Genomic DNA, 23964 nt, shown 5'->3' with positions numbered 1-23964 from the left:
TTCTCCTGCCTCAGCCTCCCGAGTACCTGGGACTACAGGCATGTGCCACCACACCCGGCTAATTTTTATATTTTTAGTAGGGACCAGGTTTCACCACGTTGGCTAGGCTGGTCTCAAACTCCTGACCTCAGGTGATCCGCCTGCCCTGGCCTCCCAAAGTGCTGGGATTACAGGCGTGAACTACTGTGCCTGGCCCAATATTGCCTTTTAGAGTTTGTTGGAGAAATTAGCTAAATTAGTGTGAAAACTGATTATCACCATTAGCTAACTTGAGCAAAGGGCCAGGAAGAATATTTTATTTCACTTTATTAAGAAACAGAAACATCAGTAAAAATATATTATCAGGAATTAGGCAAAATATAAAATTTTTAAAAACATGTTAAGTTTGACTACGAATAAATGTATAAATGCATTCAAATATAGTCAGTTGTTAAGATTATGAGCTCTAAAATCAGACTCTTATGGTTTAAATTTCAAACTCCTGACTTATAAGCTACAAAATCTCATAGAACTACTTGGTTCCTCTAATCTTGGTTTTCTCATCTGCAAAATGGGAACATAAAAGTACTCTGGCCTAACAGGGTTGTTTGTAATGATGAAATGAGGTTCTGTTTATATACACGCTAAGAACAGTGTCAGGCACATATGAGTTTTAACGGTTGGGTACCACAAACTAATTTATTAAAAGGAGTACTAATTAAACCCTTGTGAGTCTAGTTGACATATTTTGTTACCTACCCATAAACATGTATTGCCAGTATCCTGTTCTACAGCTTTCAACATTATAATACTAGGTAAACACTTCTACTCACATAGCCTGACACTATTCATTAATGTGTAGGGATGCACCATGCATGTTATAAAAGACATTCTGACACCAAATTATCTGTGGGGTTCCACTTTGCTGGGTTCTTGCAGCAAATATTTCCAGTGGGTCGTACCAAAGTGCGCCAGCTTTTAACATATTAGATGGATTTTTGACCAAGCCCATGTAATGACTCATACCTAATTTTGTAATGAGTCTTCATGTGTTCCTTCAGCTCCGAGGAGGTCTCGAACTCTTTCTTGCAGGCCTTGCAGGCATGCTGCCGGGTTCCAGCCAGCTCCTGGCGGTGCTCCTCCATGTGCACGGCCAGCTGACTCTGCAGAGTAAACTCATCCCCACACTCAGAACAGATGAGATTCTGGAAGAGAAAACCCATCGGTGAGCAGAGCAAACCTTTCAAAACCACTCCTTCAAAGAACTGGTATGATCAACGGTTAATACACAAATTAAATGAAAACTACTTGGTCCCTCTAATCTTGATTTTGATCTAATACTTTCCTCTGGAACAAGCATCACTTTCACCTCTCAAAAATGTATTTGAATATACAAAAATCATTTCTTTATTGGAAGAAAAAGACAGAAACATTGGGAAAAGGGTGAGAGATTGACACAATTTTTGAGCAAAATGAGTTCTGTTTCGAAGTGGTGTTGGGTAATGGCACTGGGTCCGCCTATTCTGTGAGCGCTTTAGAGAGAAGTAGGATGACCTCAGCACTACGAAGGGTCAGGAAAGAATTCAAAGTAAGATTATGGTTTAAGAGACGACCTTGAAACAAAATGCCAGCTTCCAAGTTTTTATTAGATAGACCACATCACTGTCTTGCCTGGTTCAGAGGCAGAGCAGAGTGCAGGCTGTGGCCCGGCTGACTGAGCGTGTGAACCAGGGACCCTCTGAAGCAAGGCGTGGGGTAACTGCAGCACACACACACACAGGAGTTCAAAGACTCCGAGCAAAAATACAAAAATGACAGCTCAGTAATCTTTCATATTTGAGTTCATATTTTGGACATATTTTAATAAATATATTAACATTTATTTCACCTGTTTGGGGTTTTTTTTTCTTTTAAAAATGTGGCTACTAGAAAATTTAAAATTCCTCATCTGTCACTTAGATGATGCTGGTCTAGATGTTCTACAGCTGGGTCTAGGTTCACCTTAAGGCTGCCAATCACTAGCTAAGCTGCTAGTTTGGGTGTGTTGCCCACCCTGAGCCTATGAAACAGGGATAACAATCACCCCTGCCCTCACAGGGCTGTTACGAGGTTAGACAAAATGACACCTGTAAGACGCTGACTGTGCGTGGCCTAGAGTGAGAACTCAGTAATTACTTCATCAGTAGCCATTGCTGACTTAGTACAAATTTCAGTTAATTCACTCATTTGGAGTTCCATCACACAATTATAGTATTTACTTAAATGATCCTCAAAATGAACTGTACAAACATGAAAAAACATGACCTGTCAATGAGCATAAACTGTTATTTCCAAATAAAAATACATTGATTTTTTCCTATCAGACTTTTTTCTGATCTGCATATACTAGTCCTGTAAATAAATGTTTGTAAACCTCATTAAAATGAGGCTGTTAATTGATACTACCTCTAGCTACACTGCAGAAAAAGACAAAGAAAAGTGAAATATTTTGAGAAATCCAAAAATCATTTAAATAACTTTAAAGTAGTATTATTGTATAATAATTTAAGGAAATAATAAACTACTAAATTTTTAGTGACTTGTTGATAAAAGAAAATTTGTTCTAGGAAACTCCCCACAAAAAAAAATCATAATTTGATGCAGCTCTTAAAAAAAAAAAAAACCTCTGCAGTCCTGAATGCATCTGAACAAAATGCACTGCTTTCATTACCAATGATTCCCCACTACGCCTCCTGTCTCAAAATCACATCACAAAACCCATCGCAGCCCGCTCCTCTCCGTACTGATACTGCCCTGGCTCACACCCACCCTCTTTTCACTTACTCTTTAACCAAATGATCTGATTCATGTGTTTCAGGGATATCTACATGGATATTACTCAGGCATTTGTTGGATCTGTCTGAGTGACAACCCCAGTTTATGCACGACGTGCTCAGATGGTGCGAGCAGGATCCAGCACCTCCCAGGCCACAGCCAAGACCTGCCAGCTTACAGACGGCTACATCACTGTCTTTCTGCTTTCTCTCCTGCAAGCCAAAAAGAGCCACGATGCTCCTCCCTCCCCCTGCGTGCCCTGGTAACACTTGAGAAAGTCTTCTGTAAGAAGAACAACACCCCATGTATAGTCACAGGCCACTAGGACAACAGGCCTTCCACTTACTGCACCCTCCATACAGAGTTAACATCACATCTCTCACCTAGAGGCAGAGGCTGTCCTGGGGCAATTCTCATGATGCTAAGTGGCCATGGGAAATCATCAAGAGAAATGCACGGCATTTTCATCTGTCTCCACCTTGCTGAAGATACGATCATCTCTAAAAGACCAGAGCGTGCAATGCTAGGTACTGACTGCCTCAAGGCTGCTCTCCTGTCCAACCCCGGCCCTCGGATGGCAGCGTGTGTTCACCAGACTCCGAGTGTTTGGGATTTTCCCCTTCTCCGAATCCCCTCCAGGATCCCCCCCCCCCCCATCATCATCCTGTCTCCTGTCCTGGCCTTCTCAGAAGCCATGCTTCTTTTCCTAATGCAGTGTGCCTCTGCTGACCTCAGCTACTGCTCAACACACAAAATAAACCCCAAACCCACCCCACAAAACGCTGCTCTTCCCTCAACACTTACAGAACCTGATCCATCACTATTCATTTGTACGTGCCACTGAGATGATCAATAAATGTGAACAATGTCTTCCGTGGGAAAGTTGTTTGTGTTGAGTGTGTGTGGGCATGCATGTGTTGTTTCTCCAAACATTCTGTAACACCCCTTAAGGGAAGTGATTTACTCAAAAAATAATGTGACCTTCAATAATTATATGACTTTTAAGAAAAATTCCTAAGTGATTTTAAAACTACAGTAATTTTTCTGGTTTACTCTTCTGGGTTTGAGATTTATTTGGACAGAGTAGTGACCAGTGTGAATTTTAGACTATAAATTTCAATAGAGCAGTAACTAAAAATTAGATTTCAGTGTTCTGAAAGTAAAACTTAAAAATGGAACACCTTAAACTAAAAAGTTAATTTAGAAGACATGTTTACAGGTTATTTTCTAAACCAATTTTAATGAGGCATACTTTACATATAACAAATGCACCCATTTTAACTGTAACTTTCTACTACTCCAATCCAATGTTGATGATTTCAGAGTTTAACCCTTAGGAAGCAATTTTAGTCCTATTTCCAAGGTTTCAGGGGACCCTGCACTGGTGCCCCCAATACTGTCTGCACCCAACAAACTGCTGGGTGCTTCACTGACTTTCATCTCACTTCATCTTCAACCTCACTGAAGGAGCAACAGCAGCTCCCCCAGACCTCAATGTACCTGCACTTTCTACCAAACGAAGTGGCTTTCTTCAGAAGGCTCTCTGAATGTCCTAAGTGGTGAATAGTTTAAAAAGCAATAATTCCAACAGCTGTCACTAGTTGAACTCTCTACCTGCCAGGAACTGTGCTGGGCCATTTTATGTTTGGAGTAAGTTTCTTGGAGACAATGTATTGTTAGATCATATGAGAGGTTTTGTTTTGTTTTGTTTTGTTTTTTGTTTTTTGATGGAGTTTCACTCTTGTGGCCCAGGCTAGAATGCAATGGCATGATCTCAGCTCACTGCAACCTCTGCCTCCCAGGTTCAAGCAATTCTCCTGCCTCAGCCTCCCAAGTACCTGGGACTACAGGCACCCGCTACCACGCCCAGCTAATTTTTGTATTTTTAGTAGAGATGGGGCTTCACCATGTTGGCCAGGCTGGTCTTGAACTCCTGACCTCAGGTGATCCACCCACCTCGGCCTCCCAAAGTGCTGGGATTACAGGCGTGAGCCACCGTGCCCAGCCAGCAATGTCTTTTAATTCACGTACTTACATTTAAAGTAATTATTGGTATCTGAAGGCTGAAGTCTGTCATTATTTGTTGATCGCTCACTGTTTCTTTTCCTCTGCTTCTCTTCTTCCCTTCCTGGATTACTTTTTAGAATTTCTTAGAATTCATTTTGATTTCTTAGTAGTATTTTCGAGTACATTGCTTTGTATGGCATTCTTGGAGATTGTGCTAGGTAGGATTATACATACGGAACTTATCACAATCTACTGGCATTGACATTTTACCACCTTGAGAGAAGTACGGAAAACCTTATTTCCATTCAGAGTCTTGTACCGTTTTCCCTCTTTAAATATCACTGTCCTGAGTATTTCCTCCATGTACACTGAGCACACTAGATGATAATTTCAGCTTCGACCATCAACTATGATTTAAGAATTCATAAGGAGAAGAACAGTGTATTATATTCACCCCAATTTTGTATTCTTACTTATTCTGTGTCAGGGTTTTCCAGAGAAACAGAACAAACACGTGTGCGTGTGTGTGTATGTGTGTGTAAATATTTGTTGGCCAGGTGTGGTGGCTCACGCCTGTAATCCCAGAACTTTGGGAGGCCGAGGCGGGCAGATCACCTGAGGTCAGGAGTTCAAGACCAGCCTGGCCAACAAGGTGAAACGCCATCTCTACTAAAAATATAAAAACTAGCCGGGCGTGGTGGTGGATGCCTGTAATCCCAGCTACTCTGGAGGCTGAGGCAGAAGAATTGCTTGAATCCAGGAGACGGAGGTTACAGTGAGCCGACACAGTGCCACTGCACTCCAGCCTCGGCAACAGAGTGAGACTCTGTCTTAAAAAAAAAAAAAAGATATTTGTTGTAAGAAATTGTCTCATGATTATGGAGGCTGACAAGCCCCAAATCTGCAGCGTGGGCTGGCAGATGGAGACCTAGGAGAGCTGATAATGTAAGTGACAACCAAAGGCCGTCTGCGGGAGAATCCCTCTCACTTGGGGAAGTCAGTCTTTTCATTCTATTCAGGTCTTTGACTGAAGGAGTCTCACCCACATCATGGAGGGCAATCTGCTTACTCAATGGTTTAAATGTTAATCTCATCCAAAAACACTCTCCACGTTCACACAGAAAATTAACCACCACACCATCCTTCTTTCTTCTCTGAAGCTCCAAGCCTCCTTCTGGTGTCACTTCCTTTCTGTTTGGAGATCTTTCAGTGACTCTTTAAGGGTAAGTCTGCTAGCAAGAGTTTGTTTTCCTTCATCTAAGAATGTCTTTATTTCTCCTTCGTTCCTGAAGGACATTTACCACATATAGAATGTGTAGCCAGGCATGGTTGCTCACATGTGTAATACCAGGACTTTGGAGGCAGAGGTGGGAGGATCGCTTGAGCCCATGAGTTCGAGACCAGCCTGGGCAACACAGCAAGACTCCGTCTCTAATTTAAAAAAAAAAAAAAAGAAGAATTTGTAATTGACAATTCTTTTCTTTCAGCAATTGAAAATTTTTGTGCTATTTTCTTTTAGCTTCCATGGAGGCAGATGAGAAATTTGCTGTCACCCGAATCAGTGTTCTTCTGCAAACAACAGATCATTTCTCTCTAGTCTCTCACAAGATTTTTTTCTTAGGTTTAGTTTTCAAACGTTTCATTATGATATGTCTTGGTGTGTATTTCTTTGGGTTTATCCTGTTTGGAATTCTTCAATCTGTGAGTTATGACTTTTACCAAGTCTGGGTCGTTTTCAGCCATTATTTCTTCAAATACATTTCCAGCCCCACACTCTTTCTCCTATCCTTCGTGATGACCACGATGCAAATGTAGAATTTTCTGTTATTGTCCCAAAGTTCCCTGAGGCCCTGTTAATTTTTCTATTTCTTCTCTGTTGCTCAGCCTAAGTCATTCCTGCTGCTCTATCTTCAGGTTCTCCTCTGATTCTCCTCTGTCCTCTCTGGTCCACCAGTAAGCCCTTCTGCTGAGTTCTTTAGTTCAATCATGGGATTTTTCAGTTCTATAATTTCCCTTTGGTTATTTCTTCTATTTCTTTCTTCTATTTTTTCATTTGTTTCAAAACTCATAAAGCATTTTCTTGACAGCTGCTTTAAAGTACTTGTCAGGTAATTCCAATGTCCAGGCCCTCTTCATATTGATATCGCTCTTTCCTTGTTCCAGCAGGGACTGTGCTGGCTCCTGTCTGTGTCCTAGACACTTTGGGTGTTAAACTGTGGGACCAGTTCTTGGGCTCTCCTTTGAGGAGCAGTTGCCCTGTTCAGATGCAGTGTAAGGACCAGCAGCAGCAGAGACCCATTTCGCAGAGCCCCACTGACCGCAGCGGGAGGAAAGCACAGTGCAGACTTGTCTGTCTTGCATGGTTCTGTCTCATCACTGATGGGGAGGGAGGCCCAACTCCCTAGTGGGCCCACTGACACACTCTGGAGGGAGAATCAGAACACTCCCTGCTTCTGCTAAGGGAGGATGGAAGGCGGGCTTCCAAAGACAGACTCTGCCAACACACTGGGAGGGGAATTCTGGGTGTCTCCTCCCTCTGCCAGGAGAATCCCCCTCCTGGATGCAAGGTTAGCTCCCTGCTTGGGCCCAAGCACCGGGGAAATCGAAGTGCTGCCAGCTCCCAAGGGACGGGGACAGAATGGGACAGAAGTTCAATGCTGTACTCGGCTCCGCTGAGCAGCTTTTCAGTTGGCATTTCATTGGAATTGAGTAAATACCATAAAAAGATTTTCTGTTCTGTTGGACCAACCTTTTCCCAGTACTGGCTAAGGGAAACCAGCTTTTCTTGGAGTGTTTTTCTTCTCTGCTTGTTGGCAGAAGGCTGCAGGCTTCTTCAAAACCGTGTCCAGGTGTCTGGGAAGAAAAAAAGAAACCCAGGCCGGGCAGGGTGGCTCACGCCTGTAATCCCAGCATTTTGGGAGGCTGAGGCAGACGGATCACGAGGTCAGGAGATTGAGACCATCCTGGCTAACACAGTGAAATCCCATCTCTACTAAAAATACAAAAAACTAGCCGGGCGTGGTGACGGGCGCCTGTCGTCCCAGCTACTCGGGAGGCTGAGGCAGGAGAATGGCTTGAACCCAGGAGGTGGAGCTTGCAGTGAGCTGGATCGCACCACTGCACTCCAGCCTGGGCAACAAGAGCGAAACTCCGTCTCAAAAAAAAGAAAAAAGAAACCCAGGGAGCTGACGGCCACATTATTCCTCAAGTCCCTCCAACTGTCCGCCACCTCTGATGCCTTTCAGAGTCCTTCTGTGCCTGTTGGCTGGTTATCTCTAACAATAGTGATACGGGGGACCCCTAGGAGAAGGAAGCTGCTCCACTGTGGCTGGAACCTTAGAGGTTATTTTTAAATACAATTAAAGGTAAGAAATTATCCCTCTAGTTACTATTAATATGCCATATTCAAATCAATTAACTGAAAAATCAAACACAAAATGCAAAGGCAGCAAGGAATGTATTATTTTGACATACAGGGAAAAGACTTTTAATTGTGCTCCAATACTGATTCTTCCTTTCTTATGCAATAATAGACTTACTGGCTGAGCATACAGCTAATCAACTCAACACTATTTCGCAGCCGCCCAACCACTAGATCACTGGCCTGATGACTACGTTCTACCCAACTGAATGTGAGCAGGACTGAAATGCATCTTCCAGATCACGCCTTTAAAGAGAAGCAGTGCACCTTCCTCCTCCCGTTCTCACTGTAAACCATGGTTCAGAAGCAAAGAACTCAGAGATAACAAATGAAGATGTTGGACAAACCTGCGGGCACGGCTGCCCTACCAGCTCTGTACCACATACGCCAGCCTGCCAGGTGAGGCACAGTCACAAACTCTGACCTAAGCATCAACACAACAGTTGGAAAAAAGAGAGCCAACATATTGCCAACATGTTATTACAGAACAAGCACAATGAGGCCTTTTTCCCCTCTGCTCATGTAAATCTTGAGCTCAGCATGAGGGTGCTAAGTTCAGGTGGCTGAATGTGACAGCCCAACTTCCAGAACCCTTCCTCCGGCGGCACAGACACGCAGTGCCAAGGAAGCTGTGAAGCATCCTCACAGCTCCCTCACCAGCTTCACGCCAGACTTCAGCAAAGCCTCTTCCATGACTCTTCCCTGCTTTCTTCTCCTGTTAGCAGTTATTAATCAAAGACAGCCTGCTGTGTGCTGAAGGGAGAAACCAGAAGCAGGGGTGAGTAGTAACAGAAATGTAAAGTCAAGCGATTTCAGAAAACACATATTTCTCAAAAGCCTTTTCAAAAAAATTTAAAAAGGAGTCAGAAGCGAAGGAATGTGTAAGTTCTTACAACCACAACAGCGAGAGACGAAGGGAGCTGGAGTTTTACAAACAGAACTGAGGGTTTGGATGAGAGTAGGCTGCACAAAGTTCACATGATGTGGTCCTACCCAGGAGACCACGGCATAACAAAACCACACAACAGCAGAGGCAGGGACTGAAGCACACAGCAAAGAATGTGAGCACCACTGTGGGAAGTGATCTGGAAAGAACCTGGCCCATCTGTGGAAGAGAAAACAGGACGAAGGGAAGGTTTTGAAAATAAGGTATAAATACTTTAGAACATCTGCGAGTGACAGCTAACAGTTGTTTCTCTTTCCAGTGATGGAGGAAATCCCAGTGAATTATTAAAAGGCACATCTGAAGGAACTTCAGAATGGAAAACGGTGAAGCTCACTGTGCTGGTGACCCCCGTAGATGGGTGTAGCCTTAGAGGTAATCTTTGCCCTTCGTGTCGTCCTCGGGTTGGGCCACCCAGAACATGTGGCATGCACAGACATCTTCAACCACCTTTACCTGTGTCATCCTAACAGAGGGTTCACGCACACCCCTCAAGTTTCACCTCTCTGCCTAGACCACACGGCTCAACATTTCAGCTCTCCCGCCAACATTCCCACGGCCCTGTCTCCTTTGTTATTCCACAGCACATGCTTCAGAAGCCCCCACCTCCAGGCAAACCACCATCTCCACTCCTCCCAGCGGCTGAGCGGTGGAAAGGAGACCATACCCCCGCCCAGCCCAGACTCCACAACCAGATGGGCTCTCAGCTCCCAGGGCTGCCCACAGATGTGCCCCACTCAGGCTCTGCTCTCATTTCCCAAAATAGGCACCCCATGCAGATCTCTAGATGCCTCAGGTCACCCCATGTTTTTGGTGAAGACAGAGTAATGTTTCCATTTCCCAGAGAAATGTGGGCTCTAAGGCCTCAGCCCCAGCCCATGAACTGAGGCACTGCAGTGCATCATAACAAGCTTATGAGGAGGCCCAGGAATAGGTCACATGTTCAAGGGAAACGGCGGTGCTCCACGCTTGTCCAATAACACCCAGAAACTAGATTGAGGTACTTCAGTTTCAACAACATCATGTCTTTGTGAAGCTAAGTTTCCGCGGTTGCTGTGGTTAAAGATCAAAGATGAAGTGAAGAACCACGTGGAAGAGAAAACTCCAAAATCAATGTACGAATGATTGTAAATAGGAAATGCAAGGATACAGACACTGTGCAGTACCCAACACACCCGGGTTAGTCTTTCAAATAACTATTAAGTTATTAAGACAGAAATACTTACTAGATCATACAGATCTAACTGGTTAATACGCAGACCCTTGGGTTCTGCCTGAAAGTCTATAAAAAACTTCATGAGACACTAAGAAAGCACAGTCTGAGGAAAGCTGGGAACACGTGCAAGACATACCAGGAGCTGCTCCACTTCCACCTCCAGCTGAGTCCTCTCCCCCTTCCTCCTCCACCTGCACCCACCTCCAAGCTCAGCCCTCTCCCCCTTCCTCCTCCACCTGCACCCGCCTCCAGCTGAGCCCTCTCCCCCTTCCTCCTCCACCTGCACCCGCCTCCAGCTGAGCCCTCTCCCCCTTCCTCCTCCACCTGCACCCGCCTCCAGCTGAGCCCTCTCCCCCTTCCTCCTCCACCTGCACTCGCCTCCAGCTGAGCCCTCTCCCCCTTCCTCCTCCACCTGCACTCGCCTCCACCTGAGCCCTCTTCCACTTCTTCCAGGGTCAAAAGAGAAGTATCTCATCTGTTCAAAACTAACTGCTCCCCTTGTAAAATGTCACTCTTTTCCCCTCCAGATAGGGACCTCTGAAAATGGATATTACAGCAATGTTAAACTGTGATCACTGTTTTGTGAAATGAAGAAAAGTGTCTTTGTTTTTAGGGGCTACATCCTGAAGTATTTAGTGGTAAAATAACGTGAAATCTGTAGATTACTTGAAAATTGTTCAAAAAAGGGAGAAGGGGGGAGGTGAGATCTGGCAAATTTATCAATTGGTGAGTCCAGGAAAAGGTTATACAAATATCCATTGTACTATTATTTCAAATCTTCACTTAGGATTGGAATTTTTCAAAATAAAAAGTTAAGTGAATATGCCATCGCTACATACTATGAAAACAAATAAATGATATACGGGCGATTTTTTTAAAAAAACTGCGCATATGCTAGTTGCAACAACACAGAACCAAACACTTACTACCCGATTATTATGTGTAGATGAGGCTGCACAGAGAATCAGGGAGGATGGCAGGGAAAACTAACACACACAAATGCATCGCTTTCCTACAGGCACGTAACACAACATATGGCCAAAAGACCTCCCTACACAGTATCATTAGAATCTTAAAATACTTAAGAAACATAAAAAGTGTACTGAATCCATAGTAACCAAACATCGCTGCTGTTTTCACATTCCGTGTTCTCATAAAGATTCAACATTATAAACATGTTCAGTTCTCCCCTGAATCTAAATATTTAGTACAATAAAAATACCAGCCTATAATTAACTATATAAAATTCTAAATTTCATGTTATGATAAGCCAGAAAAAGAAAATAAGAACATACAAACATTTGCTTCTCATTACAAAGAGAGACACAGCAGAGACACACTAGAAGAGCAGGAAGGCAGCCCGGGAAAGGCGGAGGTGAGTGGGCGGGCAAGGGTGCAGGAGATGGGCTCTCCTCCAAGTGTACCTGCCTGTGTCACTTTGACTTTTAACAGTTGGTTAATATCCAAATATTCAAAAACTAAACCCCGAGCCTTCTACTCTCCTCTGCTTTGCACTGTGTCTTTTGTGTCAGATAATGTAACCTGAAGGAGGGTGGTTAACTGAAGGCCTGGAATCATAAGAATGGGAAGGGAGAGGTCCCACATGGCAGCAAAGTGAAGTAGGTGACCCTGCTGACTTCACAAAACCACGGCAGAGGAGGAAGACCATATCTAATTATGCCTGCCATCTGAAGTAGGGTCGGGGGGCTGGCTTGAGAAATGTGGACATTCTGAGGGCTGTTGGACAGGAAGACCATGGGGGTCCTGGCTGAGCAGACGGCTCCTTCAGAGCATTCAGGATGAGAGAGTGAGTAATGATGCTGGTGCTGCCAGGCGCTGGGTCCTGGGAGAGAAGGAGCACACACAGGAACTGGGGGAAGGCCTTGCGAGAGAAGGACCCCACATAGGAATTATGGGGAGGCGGGGAGGCCCTGCGAGAGAAGGAGCCCACATAGGAACTGGGGGGACATGGGGAAGCCCTGCGAGAGAAGTGGTCCACATGGGAACTAGGGGGAGGCAGGGAGGCCCCGCAGGGATGGGCTACACTGCAGCATCAGTGTGGATGCATCCCTTCCATGCGAGTTCTGCTCTGCATGTATGAGGATCTGTACCAGGCAGATCAGTGTGGGATGTTCCAGACGTGTGGGATATTTTAGAAAATAATTTTAGAATTGGGAAGCATTTCTAATCAAGCCAAAAGAACCAGAATCCATAAATGAACAGATTGAAAATTTGAGTCCATGACAATTTAAAAATTTCTGCCAGGAAGAGAAAAATAATGAAACCAGAAACCAAGAAATAATTTTGTCACACAAGGCAGAAAAACCTAACTTTCCAGGAATGTAAATACTTTACACAAGTTTGCAAGAATAAGACCAATAATCCCCACACATCCACCTTGCAAAAAAAAATTATTTAATTAAAATAAAAATATTATTCATGGCTAATAAACATGGAAAGATGCTAAACTTCACTCATAATTAAAGAAATATAAATTAAAACAAAAACATACTATCTTTAAATTACCAGATTGGAGGAGACAACTTTTACAACAGAGTATTGAAAATGGTATGGCTGGCCAGGTGCAGCAGCTCATGCCTGTAATCTCAGCACTTTGGGAGGCCAAGGCGGGTGGATCACCTGAGGTCAGGAGTTTGAGACCAGCCTGGCCAATATGGCAAAGCCCCAACTCTACTAAAAATACAAAAATGAGCCAGGAGTGGTGGCAGGTGCCTACAATTCCAGCTACTCAGGAGGCTGAGGCAGGAGAATCGCTTGAACTCGGGAGGCAGAGGTTGCAGTGGGTTGAGATTGTGCCTCTAGCCTGGGCAACAGAGCAAAACTCTGTCTCAAAAAAAAAAAAAAAAAAAGAAAAGAAAATGGGTTGGGCACAGTGGCTCACGCCTATAATCCAACCACTACTTGAGACCAGGAGTTCAAGAGCAGCCTGGGCAACATGGTGAGACCTGATTTCTATTTTTTTTTAAGTAATAATTTTTTTAAAGAGAAAGAAAATGGTATGAAGAAATGAGCCATCTTATACACCATTTATTGGCTGGAGGATAAACTGACAAAATCTCTTTGGAAAACAATTTGACAATATCAAAATTTTGAATTCACATATCCTTTGACCTAACAACTCCATTTGCAGGAATATATCTCACATTTCTATTAACCCAGGGTTTCCTCAACCTCACACTACTGATGTTCTGGGCCAGGTCACTCGTAGCAATGGAGGCTGTGCTGGGCACTGCAGGGTGTTCGGCAGCATCCTCTACTCACAAGATAACAGAAGCACCCCACCCACGCCCAGCCCCACAACAGTGATAACCAAATGTCCTCTGGGATACCACACTGCCCATCTTGAGAACTCAAACATCGACAAAAATATTTGATCACCATAGCTTTGTCTGGAAAAGGCTGGAAACAACCTATATGCCTAACAGCAGTGACTTCCTAATTATGATACACATTTAAACAATATAATACCATGCACCTGTTAAAAAGAAAGCGACAGCTCTCTGATTAACAGATGTGGAATTACACTTAAGACACATAGTTAACTGATGAAAAGGCACAGAATATTATGGGTTGACTAATAAGGGTACAGAGGAGATGTGTATAGGCATAGAATGTCCCTGGAAGGATACAGAAGAAACTGCTAATGAAAGTTGTTTCTGAGGAGCAAAACTGGAACTTAGGAACCCAAAGGAGACGTAACTTTTTGCTCTCTATAGCCTTCTCTATTGTTTGATTTCTTACCGTGTGCACATAGGATTTATTCCAAAATATATTAATACACCATTATTTAATACATTTTCTGCTTTTAAGAAATTAAACTGGCCAGGCACAGTGGATCATACCTGTAATCCCAGCACTCTGGGAGGCTGAGGTGGGCAGATCACTCGAGGTCAGGAGTTCAAGACTAGCCTGGCCAACATGGCGAAACCCCGTCTCTACTAAAAATACAAAAATTAGCTGGATATGGTGGGGCGCCTGTAATCCCAGCTACTTGGGAGGCTGAGGCAGGAGAATCACTTGAACCTGGGAGGCGGAGGCTGCACTGAGCTGAGATCATGCCACTGTACTACAACCTGGGGGACAGAACATGACTCCTCTCCCTCCAAAAATAAATAAAAATATAAATATAACTGTAGCCATTTTTGAATAGCACTATTGATAAGTGACACAGGCATTCCTAAACTCTGCAAGAGAAGGTGTTAAATTGGCATGTACTTTCTAGAATGTCATATGGCATTCTATAAAGAACTTGGGGGAAAAAAGTCTTATTTGTTAATTCAATTAATCTAACTGTAGGAATCCATCCTAAGGAAATAATTAAAGATGCATAAGAAGATTCATATGCAAAGATATATTACTTACAATATTTAAAAATATAAACAATGTAAATGTTAAACAATGATGAAAATTATTAAATTTTACTATGCTAAATCCAGATGCCAAAGACTTTTTTTTTTTTTTGTAGTGACAGTCTATGTTGCCCAGGCTAGTCTCAAACTCCTGAGCTCAAGCGCCTCGGTCTCCCAAAGTGCTCGGATTACAAGCATGAGCTGCCACACCCACCCAAGATACTGCAGATTTTAATAATTTAAAATATTAATATTTGATAATGAGTGATAACTTTGATGATGAATGAAAAGAGGGAGCATGTATTTACAATATATTATGGAAAAAGGTAGGTTACAAAAGTAGTCTGTATAATGACATAATCCTATTTTTGTATTTAAAAAACTATTTTAAACATAAACTATTAAGAAAAGCATGTATAGAAAAAAGTTTGAAATACCACAAATGCATTCTCTCCACATAGTATGTTTTCTTTCTTATAATTTTTTTAACTAATTGATTTTTAAATTGATAAGTAAAACTGTACATATTTATGGTGTACCACATGATGTTTTGGTATATGTTGAGGAATGGCTAAATCAACCTGTTTTGCATGCGTTATCTCACATATATATTTCGTATGGAGAGAACACTTAAAATCTACTCTCACAGCAATTTTCTTTTTCTTTTCTTTTCTTCTTTTTTTTTTAAAGACAGAGTCTTGCTCTGTTGCCCAGGCTGGAGTGCAATAGCGTGATCTCAGCTCATTGCAACCTCCACCTCCTGGGTTCAAGTGATTCTCCCGCCTTAGCCTCCTGAGTAGCTGGGATTATAGGGCCTGCCACCACGCCTGGCTAATTTTTGTATTTTTAATAGAGACAGGGTTTCACCATGTTGGCCAGGCTGGTCTTGAACTCCTGACCTCAAGTGATCTGCCCGCCTCGACCTCCCAAAGTGCTGGGATTACAGACATGAGCCACCATGCCCAGCCAGCAATTTTCAAACATACAATGTATTCTTATTAACTTAGTCCCCATGATGTACAACAGATCTCTTGAACTTACTCCTCCCGTCTAACTGAAATACTGTGGCCTTTGACCAACAGCTCCCCAATCCCCCTATCCCCCAGCCTCTGGTAACCACCACTTTGCTGTTTCTATGTGTTCAGCTTTGTTAAAGTCCACTATGGGTGGTTTTAATGTTACCTTTATAACTAATTTTTTTCCAAAATAAATATGCATTACTTGTATTATAAGATGTTAAGAGATAAAAATAAATTACTTTAAAATAAAAAGTAAAGACATTGATAAAAACAGGATCCAAAATCACGTAGAAAATATGAAGTCAGGCCAGGCGCGGTGGCTCACACCTGTAATCCCAGCATTTTGGGAGGCCATGGCAGGTGGATCACTTGAGGTCAGGAGTTCAAGACCAGCTTGGCCAACATGGTGAAACCCTATCTCTACTAAAATTACAAAAATTAGCCAGGCATGGTGGCAGGCACCTGTAATCCCAGCTATTCAGGAGGCTATGGCACGAGAATCTTTTGAACCCAGGAGGCGGAGGTTGAAGTGAGTTAAGATGGCGCCATTGCACTCCAGCCTGGGCAACAAAAGCGAAACTCCATCTCAAAAAAAAAAACAAAAAACAGAAAGTGTGAAGTCAGCTTTCACAATGTAAATTTTATACAGGTGCTCCCTGATTTACAATGGGATTACATCCTGATAAACCCATGGTGAATTGGAAATATCACAAGCCAAAAGCGTGTGGCTGACAGGGAGTTGCAGTTCATTGCCTCTGCCTAACATCACAAGAGAAGTAAGGTTTCTAAGAAATGTGTTTGCTTTCACACCACTGTAAAATCAAAAAACATTAAGTCTAAACCATCTTCAGTCAGGGATCGTCTGAATATGCAATTTCAATACTGTGTTTTTCTGTCTCCGGAAGAAAATATACCAAATAGTTATCAGTAATTAATTATCTCAGAATTAGAGATGACTTTCTCCTTTAACTTTTTGTATCTTCCTAATTTTCTACAGTAATAATGCAAAGGGGGAGTTCAGAGAAGGTTTTCTTTTTCTTTTTTTTTTTTTTGGTAGAGATGGGGTCTCACTATGTTGTCCAGGCTGGTTTCAAACTCCTGGCCTCAAGCAATTTTCCTATCTCAGCTTCCCAAACGCTGGGATAACAGGCATGAGCCACTGCACCTGACCAAGGAGGAGCATATTTTTTAAGCAATAGCCATTGGCACTTTAGATTCAGCCCCCAACCCAGCACTGTGGCCTGTCATCCTTAAAGCTGTCCTAGACATTGGGCCTGTGGAGCTCCCAGGAGTGGTCACTTTGGTGTATAAGCTGCTTTGGGCCATCATGAAATGATTCTCTTCCCTCAGATTCTCACAGTCAGAGGACCCAGGAGCAAGCAAGGAGATTCTACCATCTTCAAAGCAGAAAAGTTACTTTTGGCCACGGCAGAATCGTATAAATGTTAGTTTCTGTTTACAAAGAGGAGGGTGAGGCGCCAGGAGGAGCCTCTGCCAGCCAATGTGGATATACTTTGATCCTTCAAATATACTACACATTAAAATGTCTCTACCCTAAGGCATTGACAGGGCCAGAAAATAAAATGTCTTATCAGTCAACTGGTGTCAAGGCAAATCTAATGACAATTCACTCCTTGAAATCTACACAAAAGGCTTTCAAAACAAGTTTATATCTAAAATCCTCCTGACTCATGATCAGATGTATTTTAACAATCAGTTAACAAAGTATATGCAAAATGATGATGATTACCTCTTCCTTTTCATGTAGCATAATATGCGCTTTGAGACTAGCCACTCTGGAGAATTTCTTGTTACACACAGGGCAGGTAGGATCTTCCCCGCTGTGGGTGCATTTATGAAGTGTCAGGTTGAATTCAACATTAAATGTTTGGGGGCACTGGTCACATCGATGTGGCTATTTGGAGAGAAAAGTGAAGAAGCCACTGAAATACAATCTTTTCACAGATGCTTGTTCAATAAATGAAAATATTAACAAGTACCATAATGTACAGACAATCTACAGAAACTTCTGAAGTCTCCTCTGGCTCTTAAGTCAATAAATCCAAAATAAACACAGTAAAGCACCTGACAGAATTACTGAAAGGATTATAAGGATGAAAACACATACATACACAAAAGAAATATTTCTAATAAGAAATGCTGTATATAAGCTGTTTTCTTTCAGTGAGTATAAGTGTTTGACAATGAAACACCTTTCAAAGATAACCTTTAAAACATGTTATTAAAACATATTTCTGTGCCCAGGCACGGTGGCTCACACCTGTAATCCCAGCACTTTGGGAGCCCGAGGCAAGAGAATCACTTGAACCTGGGAGGCCAAGGTTGCAATGAGCCAAGATTGCACTACTGCATTCCAGCCTGGGCAAGAGGGCGAGACTCTGTCTCAAAAAAAAAAAAAAAAAAAGGTTTCTTTCTCCATGTGTTTGCATGACATGGGTTTGTGTTGAACGTCTAAGTATGCATGCTTACATTTGCCGTTTGTAAGTGTGTATGGATACCGCTGTAAAATGAACACATAGAGAAAGAAACATATTCTAATAATGTATTCTCAATGTTTTCTTCCAAACATTTTCTGTCAAACTCTTCTATTCATTGAAATAATAGAGTTTATGATGAAGCTTTTTTAAAAAAAAAAAAAAAGAAAGAAAAAGCTGCGTATAAATTCATTGGATTGTAGTCTCTGAAAAATTTCAACTCATTAAGTTGGATTTTTCCCTTCTACTTCTGACCAAATCCATCATTATAAACAAAATCACTTCAAGCAGGCCGGGGGTGGTGGCTCACACCTGTAATCCCAGCACTTTGGGAGGCTGAGGCAGGCGGATCACCCTGAGGTCAGGAGTTCGAGACCAGCCTGGCCAACACGGCAAAAGCCCATCTCTACTAAAACCATAAAAATGAGCCAGGCATGGTGGTGCGTGCCTGTAATCCCAGCTACTCGGGAAGCTGAGGCATGAGATTCGCTTGAACCTGGGAGAAGGAGGTTGCAGTGAGCCAAGATGGTGCCACTCTCCAGGCTGGGCAACAGAGTGAAACTCCATCTCAAAAAAAAAACAAAAACACTTCAGGTAAAATAATCATAAAAAATTTTACTAGATTTTAACAGAGTTTGCTTATCTAGGTCTAAGATTTTCCCATAATGGAAGGTATTCTGCTATTCACTTGTAAAAAGATAATCACTGGTATTTATCTCTGAAGTAACAAGATCCTAATGAGGAATAAGTCAGTATCTTCAGATTGTCGAACCTGAGAAAATAATACTGGTGCATACTGGTATATTATGATAATATATGATATATATGGTATATATGATAATATATTATATTATCATAGCTACAGCAGCACCATTTGTGCTGAAAGTCAAGCCTGAGATGGTCACATCCTGTTCTCTAAAGGAGGTCCCTGATGTTTTTCCGGTCTCAAATGGCTCACTAGCTTACATGCTCCTACCTAGAGAAAAGTTGACAATCACTTTTTTAATTATAGTTTTAACTGTCACTTTCCATCTATCAGGCAAATCATTCCATTAAGGCACTAAAATTCTTGACAGATCCCACAAGAGGTACTGCAAAAAAGAGTTCAAATTTCTATTTAAGATAGTATTTAATATTTGCTCCCTCCTGAAACACAACCTAAAACATCTAGAATACCATTTTTAAATGCAAGATCACTTAAAGATAAAACTCCCCACTGGAGAAAAATACTTCAAAACACACCACTTCTGTGTTCAATCATACAGGAAATTGAAACTACTTTTAAAAAGTCATATTTTTTAAACAATTATTTGTCCACAAATAAGTAACTTCAATATACAAATTCACCAGGACAAGCTCTCACTCTCTCGCCTTATCAAATAATAGCTAGGAATACAACTACAACTTTTAAAAAGGCCAAAATATTTATTTGTAGAATATAAAATGTTCTACTATTTAGGAACCTAAATTAAAAGTTTTGATTTTACTTGTTCATTTTTACAATACCTCCAGTTTCAACGCTCACATTCCTGACATCACCTTTGAAAATACATACCTTGTCATTTCGCTCGTGATCCCTCATGTGGCGTTGAAACTGGGATTCTTTTGGAAAAGATAGTAGACAGATTTCACATTTATGGAAGTTTGGAACTTGATAGGCATAATTAGTGTTCTCCGCATTCAATGTTAAAACTCCATCTATAAAATTGCATAAGTATAGACAATAAATACCAGTTGTTATTCTCATCACATAAATAAAACCAAATTATTGGTTATTGTTTAAAAACCAAATTATGTCAGAGATTTATGTGACATTTTAGATGAAATTAATGATATACTGAATTTTTTTAATTGACATGTTTTAAAGTTAGAAATGAGAAACATTGAGATGACTAAGATATGGGACAACAGAATTCTAAATACATATTGGTGGGCTTTTCAGAAGCTTAAACTAAATTCCTGAGGCTTCACAGCCACACACACCAAAACACACAAAAGCCATAATGATGCTTCTTAAACCATGTGATGTTTCAAAGTCACTACAAACCACTGACGCGTTTCACCTCCAAATCACTTTAAGATTTCATCAATAATCCACATTGTTTCTTAAATCACTCAGTAAACAAAACTCCAGTATCTTAAATCACTCAGTAAACAAAACTCTAGTAGAAATATTAAAGCCTTTAAATGCTAATTCACAAACTCAATGTCTCAAAACTGCTGCAAAACAAGATTAAGTAAAAAAGAAAAACTGCCACGCACAGTGGCTCATGCCTTTTATTTCAGCACTTGGGGAAGACAAGGCAGGAGAATTGCCTGAGGCCTGGAGTTCAAGACCAGCCTGAGCAACACAGTGAGACCCCATCTCTACTAAAAAATTAGCTAGGCATGGCGGCACGTATTTGTAGTCCTACCTATTCGGGAGGCTGAGGTGGAAGGATCTCTTGAGTCCAAGAGTTTCGGGGCGTAGTGACCGATGATCCCACCACTGCACCCCAGTCTGGGCCACAGAGCAAGACCCTGTCTCTTAAAAATAAAACCTTTGCTCTCTCATATATAGACATGGCTTAGGAGGTTCAGGAAGACAAGACTGCAATGCCTCAGACAATCCTCAATTTTTACAAAGAGTTTCTATAAACCCACCCAGGTAAAGTGCTTTTAACTTAAAAGTATTTTCAAATAAGACTATATATGACAAATAACATATCACAGAATAATCACAAAACTTGTCAAAAATGCCATAAAATAAAGATGCCCTAAATCTCTACAATTTTTAAAAATAAATATACTTCAAGTGTTATAATTTGGACATAAATACGTAATATACTTTGCTATGTGAAGACCAGAAATATGTTGCACACAGCTATTTGTATCAAATTTGATCCAAAAACATTAGACTTCAGAAACTTGGGAGTAGAGTACAGGGTAAGCTGAAGAACCAAGTAGCTCAAGAAAGCCCCTTGTTCTCAAGAGTTTGTGTGATAAACACAGGCACTTGAAATGTTCTATAGACCTTGAAATCTTTGTTTTGAGAAAACAGCCTGCAGTTCCCATTTCTGCCAAAAGTCTCCTGGCCGAAGGTTGAATCTGCCTTGTAGCAAGGACCTGGAGATTCCAAAAGACAGGAGGTAGGTGAAGCCCACATGGGAGGGGCACAGAGACAGGGTGTAGGAAGTCAGCAACAGCTGCAAACATTATTCCGCAGAACCTTGAGAAAAGGCAAATTCCAGCTTCAAGAAATACAATGCAATTCAAAAGACTGCAACTTCATACATAAAAAGTGAGTCTACTAAGAAAAAGATATGCATAATTTTTATTCTATTTATTCTTAACTATATTCACATCCTGTTCAAAGACCATACTTCCAAAATTTCTACACTAAAACTAACAGCAAATGTTTTATGACTTCCCAGGCCCAAATCAAATGATTGTTGGGGCCGGGCGCAGGGGCTCACGCCTGTAGTCCCAGCACTTTGGGAGGCGGGAGGCCAAGGCGGGTGGATCACGAGGTCAGGAGATCAAGACCATCCTGGCTAACACGGTGAAACCCTGTCTCTACTAAAAACACACAGAAAAAATCAGCCGGGCGTGGTGGTGGGCGCCTGTAGTCCCAGCTACTCGGGAGGCTGAGGCAGGAGAAAGGCGTGAACCTGGGAGGCCGAGCTTGCAGTGAGCTGAGATCGCGCCACTGCACTCCAGCCTGGGTGAAAGAGCGAGACTCTGCCTAAAAAAAAAATTAATAAATAAAAATAAATAAAATAAAATGATTGTTGGGACCCTACCAATTGATATACAATTCCCTTGGAAAACTGTGTAGTATGGTAAGAAACAGCTTCGAGGTTAGGAAGAGACAAATAAAATGTCTGTTGAAAATTGGGTTTTCACAACACAGTTACAAGTGTTTTAACCTAAAGGCTGAGTACATTAATAAAAGAGCTCAACTTAATTTCTGAATGCAAAATTAAAAAGCTATCTCAGGATGACAAAACAATTTTCACAGCCTCTATGTTGAAACTACTTAATATGTTGCCCAAAAATGAGAAGGAATTAACTGAAATTGATAGATAAAACCCTAGGAGATACGGACTATACATTTAAAATTGAAAAATGATGTCGAGGCCGGGCACAGTGGCTCATGCCTGTAATTCCAACACTCTGGGAGCCCAAGGTGGGTGGATCACCAGAGGTCAGGAGTTTGAGACCAGCCTGGCCAACATAGTGATACCCCGTCTGCGAAAAATACAAAAATTAGCCGGGCTTGATGGCGCACGCCTGTAATCCCAGCTACAAGGGAGGCTGAGGCAGGAGAATCGCTTGAACCCAGGAGGCAGAGGTTGCAGTGAGCCGAGATTGCACCACTGCACTTCAGCCTGGGCAACAGAGGGAGGCTCCGTCTCAAAAAAAAAAAAAGAAAGAAAAATGTTGTTGCTTTACTTATGAATTAAGAATTTTCCAGAAAAAGAGTTATCTTAAGAAGCAAGACTCTGCACGTTAACAAACTCAAAACATAATAATTATTTCGGTAAGTCTCTTCTTCCAAACAGTGATATAACACAGAATTAATTTGGTTCAGACACAAACTTAAAACAATAATTCAAATTAAAGTATGACGGGAAAATTGTTTAAAAACAACAACATGGTTTAGTTTCCACACTGAGCATAATTTTGAAACCCAATGGCGGTCTAGACTCTTGCTCTACCTAGGGGCACACCTTTGTACAGGGAGCCAGTTCCCTTCGCTCTGCGGAAGCACCTTCCACCCTGACACCTTCCTGCCAGGACGTGGTGGCCTCCACTGTCCCCACTTCGCTTGCTTTCCTTCTGCTCAAAGTCAGCCCTTTCTGGGCAGTGTCCCAGGCCTCAGATAACACCTTTGGTCCATCATGCCTTCAAGTTCATTCAAATTTCTGGTCCCCAGAGTATCTGTTGTTCAGAACGAGGTCTATCAAATTAATGCATCCTAGCTGGGCATGGTGGCTCATGCCTGTAATGCCAGCACTTTGGAAGGTGGAGGCAGAAGAACTGCTTGAGGCCAGGAGTTTGAGACCAGTCTGGGCAATATAGCGAGACTGTCTCCATTTTTTAAAAAGAGACAGTCCTTAATTAATGCATCCTTAGATAAGGGCTTTTAACTGAAAGGAGCCCCAGCTAGGCTGCAGGAGACTGTGGACCCTGCTGGAACAGCATACCCACACCTGCACATATGCACACGTCTCCACACACCTCCATTGTGCAGGGGTCTCTGCAGCCACAGAGGTCATCAAATCCATTAGGGGACCAGTGATCAAGGAAACATGTGATCAAATGAATGACCGCCTCTTCATGGGATGGCCTTCTGGGGGATAGCTAATTTTTTTTTTTTTTTTAAGATGGAGTCTCACTCTGTTGCACAGGCTGGAGTGCAATGGTGCGATCTCCACTCACTGCAACCTTCACCTCCCGGGTTGAAGTGATTCTCCTGCCTCAGCCTCCCAAGTAGATGGGATTACAGGTGTGCGCCACCACGCCTGGCTAATTTTTGTATTTTTAGTAGAGACAGGGTTTCACCATGTTGGTCAGGCTGGTCTCGAGCTCCTGACCTCGTGATCCACCCGCCTCTGTCTCCCAAAGTGCTGGGATTACAGGCATGAGCCACCGTGCCCAGCCAGCTGCATTTTTTTTAAAGACAGCTAGAAGAAGGACTTGAGGTTTCTAGCAGCA

At 42.2% G+C, this 23964-nt stretch overlaps 1 protein-coding gene across 5 annotated transcripts in view; it reads right to left on the bottom strand.

Annotated features, from left to right (window-relative positions):
* The window catches only part of ZNF236 (zinc finger protein 236), a 148347-nt gene that overhangs the window by 101417 nt on the left and 22966 nt on the right, over nt 1-23964 (bottom strand). For all 5 annotated transcript variants that reach the window (XR_010152003.1, XM_016933929.4, XM_016933931.4 and 2 more), the window contains exons 2-4: nt 19820-19962; nt 17520-17684; nt 1006-1184 (exon numbers count right to left, since the gene is read on the bottom strand). Coding sequence is in view for 4 of the 5 variants with exons in the window: in XM_016933929.4 (XP_016789418.1) it covers nt 1006-1184; nt 17520-17684; nt 19820-19962 (487 nt within the window). In the remaining variant the exon portion in view is untranslated. The remainder of the gene's footprint in view (nt 1-1005; nt 1185-17519; nt 17685-19819; nt 19963-23964) is intronic.

The sequence above is a fragment of the Pan troglodytes genome, chromosome 17 (assembly GCF_028858775.2).
Source record: "Pan troglodytes isolate AG18354 chromosome 17, NHGRI_mPanTro3-v2.0_pri, whole genome shotgun sequence".
Lineage (NCBI taxonomy): Eukaryota > Metazoa > Chordata > Mammalia > Primates > Hominidae > Pan > Pan troglodytes.
Note: the sequence above shows the minus strand (reverse complement) of the source record. Positions and strands in the feature narration are given on the sequence as shown.